General features: G+C 39.7%; 1 protein-coding gene across 1 annotated transcript; it reads left to right on the top strand.

The window, feature by feature from the left end:
- Positions 1 to 253: 253 nt before the first annotated feature.
- On the top strand, positions 254 to 919 carry LOC124798915 (secreted RxLR effector protein 161-like). The gene has a single exon (XM_047262447.1). The coding sequence runs from the start codon at positions 254 to 256 to the stop codon at positions 917 to 919; it is 666 nt and encodes a 221-aa protein (XP_047118403.1).
- Positions 920 to 5,493: the final 4,574 nt, after the last annotated feature.

Genomic DNA, 5,493 nt, shown 5'->3' with positions numbered 1-5,493 from the left:
TCAATGCCGATTTTCAAGAAGATTTATTCATGAAACAGCTTGAGGATTTCATTAGTCAAAACGCAAATTTAGTCAGCAAATTAAACAGAAGACGTCTTGAACTGAAGCAGTCTCCTAGGTGTTGGAATCAAAAACTTGTTCAGCTTTTTAAGTGTTTTGATTTCAAACAGCTACATGCAGAGAATTGTGTATTTTGTACTCAAGTTGATGGCCAAAGAGTGTTTTGGCTATTTTTGTTGATGATGGACTAATTATGAGTAAACCAACAGCAACTACAAATAAAGTATTTGAAGAATTCAAAACTCATTTAGAGATTGTGGTTGACAATCCCTGGTACTTTGTAGGATTGGAAATCAAGCAAAATCATGAAAGTAAAAAACTATTTGTCTGCCAAAATGGCTACATTAGTGGCCTCTTAGAGAAATTCAACATGAACCGTTGCAAGCCCTATGCAAAATCCACTGACTGCAGTTTAGAACTGTATTTAGGACCGTGCCCGGCAAATGAAGATAAGAAATCTATGGAAAATATTCCATTTCATGTGGCTGTAGGTGGATTGATGTTTGTTGCCACAGTGACAAGTCCTGATATAATGTCTTGCTTCAGTCAAATAAGTCGGTTTCTTAACAACCCTGGATCTGAGCACTGGACTGCAGATAAACACATCCTAAAGTACCTTAAAGGTACAAGAGGCAAAGGTTTTAAATCCTGTGGTAATAAGCTTAAACTTCATTTTTATTCAGATCCTGATTTTACTGGAGATAACGATACTCGCCGTTCAACAACGAACTATGTCAATGTACTGACCAGTGGACCAGTTTTATGGATATCTTGCAGGCAAACATGTGTTGCCATATCTATGACAGAAACAGGGTATATTGCAGGATCTGATACAGCTGCTGTGTGTTACTATCTTTGATGCATCTCACTGCTGCACAATCTTTTATTCCTCTGCATTATTCTCTAGCAAATGTTCTGTGTATTCAGTTGTTAAGTGCCTTCTTTTTATTCAATAAATAAAACTCATTCATCATATGCTGTTATAATTTAATTACAGCCTATCTAGCGGAAACGCTAAAACCACCTTATAAAAAATAGCTTTTACCTAGTTTGTTACCTGTTGATGACGGTAACGTAGAAGTAGTTTGCCATTTTTCAAGCAAATGAATTTAATGGAGTGCTGTTATGTGGTTGAAGATGCATGGGGTGTTATTGCAAGGAAATGCAATGAAAAAACAGTAAAATAGGAGCATGAAAATTCAATGACCAAAATCGATGATTCTGTTTTGGAGGATATAAAAGAGCTAAGACAAATATGCAAATATGCCAGGAAATGAAAGATATGAAAGAGTGGCCCATTTGTGATATTTTGTAATTTGACATGACTGTCTTAAGGAGTGCGAAAAATGTAAGTTTTTTCAAATTTATTTCACTTCAGTACAGTAGTCAAGCCATGGTTGCAGTTAATTACAGAAAGTTTACATGAGAAATTTCGGCGAAGCTCAGTCAACATTATCAAATTCTACAAGTATAAAATAAGTCTGCTATTAATTATGAGAATGTGAAATATAAGTAACATCTAACCACAACATCTTTGTCATAGGAGACCATACTGTCAATTTATCATGTTAAATTAAACATCATTATGCAGCAATGGCAAAGAAGCAACATCATTGCAATTGCTCGCTGTGGAGCCTTTATCTACATAGAAAATTAACATCTTAACATCATATATGTTGTCCAACTACTTGCACAAAGAAAATTACATGATAATAATATTGTCTTATTAATTTTTGCAGTCCTGATACATTCTGAACCAAACACAGCTAAAGTATGATGTGAAAATGTTAACTGCAAGTGCAGTTAGCACTTGTTAGGTTCGTTACACAAATAGTTGGACAATGCCAGTCCTAATCCAACATATAAGACATTAAGATTTTAAGCTTCCATTTACATAAAGACTTCACAGCGACCAATTGCCATGATGTTGTTTCTTTGCCATTATTGCATAATTATATTTCATTTAACATGTTAAATTCACACTATTGTTTCCCATTACCAAGGTGTTGCAGCTAGATGTTACTTGTATTTCAGGTTCTTGTAATTAATAGCAAACTATTTCAGACTTGTTTCATTTGATAATATTGCCTGAGCTTCACTGAAACTAGTCATGTAAACTTTCTGTAATTTACTGTGACTATGGCTTGACTACTGTACTGAAGTCAAATAAATTTGAAAAAGAAATCATTTGTGATAGTCATGATCAAGGTTTTCAGATCATGTCAGATTATGAAATTGATGAGAACATATTGCAAGCAAACAAACAGCAAGGAATGCAAGAAGATGAAACAGAAGAAAACGTAGATGCAGAAAATGATGCAGGACCATCGCATGCAGAAGCACTGCAAGCCCTGGAACAGCTTTCAAATAGTTTGAAAAAAAAACTGGAATGTGATACTGTAAGCTAACTACAATTAAAATAAATTCATGATGTAGCAGGAGTGAAGAGAAGCAACTGTTTGCATCATATGACAATTGCCAGATATTTAAAACAAAATTAAACTAAGGTGATTGTGCAATGTGACTTTTGTTAGGTATTTCATGATTAAGGTTGTAATATTTAAGTAATTTTAAGAAAATATTTACGTATGCACAAAAATGTGTCTCTAATATCTTAATAAACATTGTTTTTTCTGATTTTAATTAGTTTAATTAGTTTTTGTTGTTTTGAATAAATACCTAACATTACGTGTTAACCTTAGAAATATAAGCATGTGATTATGTACCAGAAAAGATGAACATAAATGGGTGCCAAAGAGTAGGCTTCTACAGTTTATAATAAAAAAACAGCTCCTCTTCAGACATTCAGTTATACAGATTTTCGATTATCCTGATGACTTGCAACAACAATTGATCCAGTTAATCGAGTCACTGAGCCACCTTCAAGCTATTTCTCTACCATTTCAGTACAAGCTCTGATTTCTGTTATTTTATTATGATAATCATTCCTCCCTATATACACTCCTGGAAATGGAAAAAAGAACACATTGACACTGGTGTGTCAGACCCACCATACTTGCTCCGGACACTGCGAGAGAGCTGTACAAGCAATGATCACACGCACGGCACAGCGGACACACTAGGAACCGCGGTGTTGGCCGTCGAATGGCGCTAGCTGCGCAGCATTTGTGCACCGCCGCCGTCAGTGTCAGCCAGTTTGCCGTGGCATACGGAGCTCCATCGCAGTCTTTAACACTGGTAGCATGCCGCGACAGCGTGTACGTGAACCGTATGTGCAGTTGACGGACTTTGAGCGAGGGCGTATAGTGGGCATGCGGGAGGCCGGGTGGACGTACCGCCGAATTGCTCAACACGTGGGGCGTGAGGTCTCCACAGTATATCGATGTTGTCGCCAGTGGTCGGCGGAAGGTGCACGTGCCCGTCGACCTGGGACCGGACCGCAGCGACGCACGGATGCACGCCAAGACCGTAGGATCCTACGCAGTGCCGTAGGGGACCGCACCGCCACTTCCCAGCAAATTAGGGACACTGTTGCTCCTGGGGTATCGGCGAGGACCATTCGCAACCGTCTCCATGAAGCTGGGCTACGGTCCCGCACACCGTTAGGCCGTCTTCCGCTCACGCCCCAACATCGTGCAGCCCGCCTCCAGTGGTGTCGCGACAGGCGTGAATGGAGGGACGAATGGAGACGTGTCGTCTTCAGCGATGAGAGTCGCTTCTGCCTTGGTGCCAATGATGGTCGTATGCGTGTTTGGCGCCGTGCAGGCGAGCGCCACAATCAGGACTGCATACGACCGAGGCACACAGGGCCAACACCCGGCATCATGGTGTGGGGAGCGATCTCCTACACTGGCCGTACACCACTGGTGATCGTCGAGGGGACACTAATAGTGCACGGTACATCCAAACCGTCATCGAACCCATCGTTCTACGATTCCTAGACCGGCAAGGGAACTTGCTGTTCCAACAGGACAATGCACGTCCGCATGTATCCCGTGCCACCCAACGTGCTCTAGAAGGTGTAAGTCAACTACCCTGGCCAGCAAGATCTCCGGATCTGTCCCCCATTGAGCATGTTTGGGACTGGATGAAGCGTCGTCTCACGCGGTCTGCACGTCCAGCACGAACGCTGGTCCAACTGAGGCGCCAGGTGGAAATGGCATGGCAAGCCGTTCCACAGGACTACATCCAGCATCTCTACGATCGTCTCCATGGGAGAATAGCAGCCTGCATTGCTGCGAAAGGTGGATATACACTGTACTAGTGCCGACATTGTGCATGCTCTGTTGCCTGTGTCTATGTGCCTGTGGTTCTGTCAGTGTGATCATGTGATGTATCTGACCCCAGGAATGTGTCAATAAAGTTTCCCCTTCCTGGGACAATGAATTCACGGTGTTCTTATTTCAATTTCCAGGAGTGTATGTGAGCACCTGCAAAATATCTTCAAACTCTGAGGAGAAAATCTTTGATTAAAATTTTAAATAAAGATCCTGCCACAACGTAAACCGGCTTCGTTTTAACGAGAGTCACTCCAATTTGCATATCATATCTATGGCACTCTCTCCCCTATTTCACGATAATATAGAATGAGCTGCTCTTCTTTGAACTTCTTTAGTGTCCTCTGTCAATTATATGATGTGGATCCCACACCCTACAGAAATACTCCAGGAGAAGCAAGACAAGTGTATTGTAAGAACTTTCTTTAGCACACCTGTTGCATTTTCTAAGTGTTCTGTCAATAAATCGCAGTCTTTGGTTTGCTTTTCCCACAACATTATTTATGTGAACATTACAATTTAAGTTATTTGTAATTATAATACTTAAATATTTAGTTGAATGGGTTTACTCCTCAACTAAATTAGTAAACACAGCGTGTTAACAAAAGAATATATGTATTACAGAGTATTATGTTGCCAAAACTAACGAGCACTGAAGCACAGCTGAGCTATTAGAAGAATGTATACATTGTCTAGTTTGCATTCATTGCTGCTAGATGTCGGTTGTATTCTGTTTGCTTGGCTACCAACACATGTTGCAAAATGACTACTCCATAGCACAAATCATTTTGTATTCTCGAGTTTGCAAAGGGTAATTCCATAATCAGAGTGCAGTTAAGTTTATGCTGAGGTAATAAACCGATCCTCCAAATGGATGGGACATACACAGAAAGGATCGACAGTTTCTAGACACAGGATGTGTACATAAAGGAAAGAGTCCCGGCCACTGTCATTTTTCTGATGAAAATTTTAGGGATTGCAAAGTGCAGAAAAAATTAATTTCAAATCAAACAGTGAAAAGTTGAGCAATTAAGAACAAAAAATGAAAAAGAGGAAAAATTAAAGCACTGAATTGTTTTCAAAAGCTCATGATTAAATTACTTTGTAAGTCTTTACTTACTTTGATGAAAGTTGTTGCTGAAAAAGATGAGATTTATTCCTCATTCTAAAAATATTTAAATTAAAATAGAAACGA

Source organism: Schistocerca piceifrons, chromosome 5 (assembly GCF_021461385.2).
Source record: "Schistocerca piceifrons isolate TAMUIC-IGC-003096 chromosome 5, iqSchPice1.1, whole genome shotgun sequence".
In the NCBI taxonomy this organism is placed as follows: domain Eukaryota; kingdom Metazoa; phylum Arthropoda; class Insecta; order Orthoptera; family Acrididae; genus Schistocerca; species Schistocerca piceifrons.
This window is presented reverse-complemented; position numbering and strand designations above follow the sequence as displayed.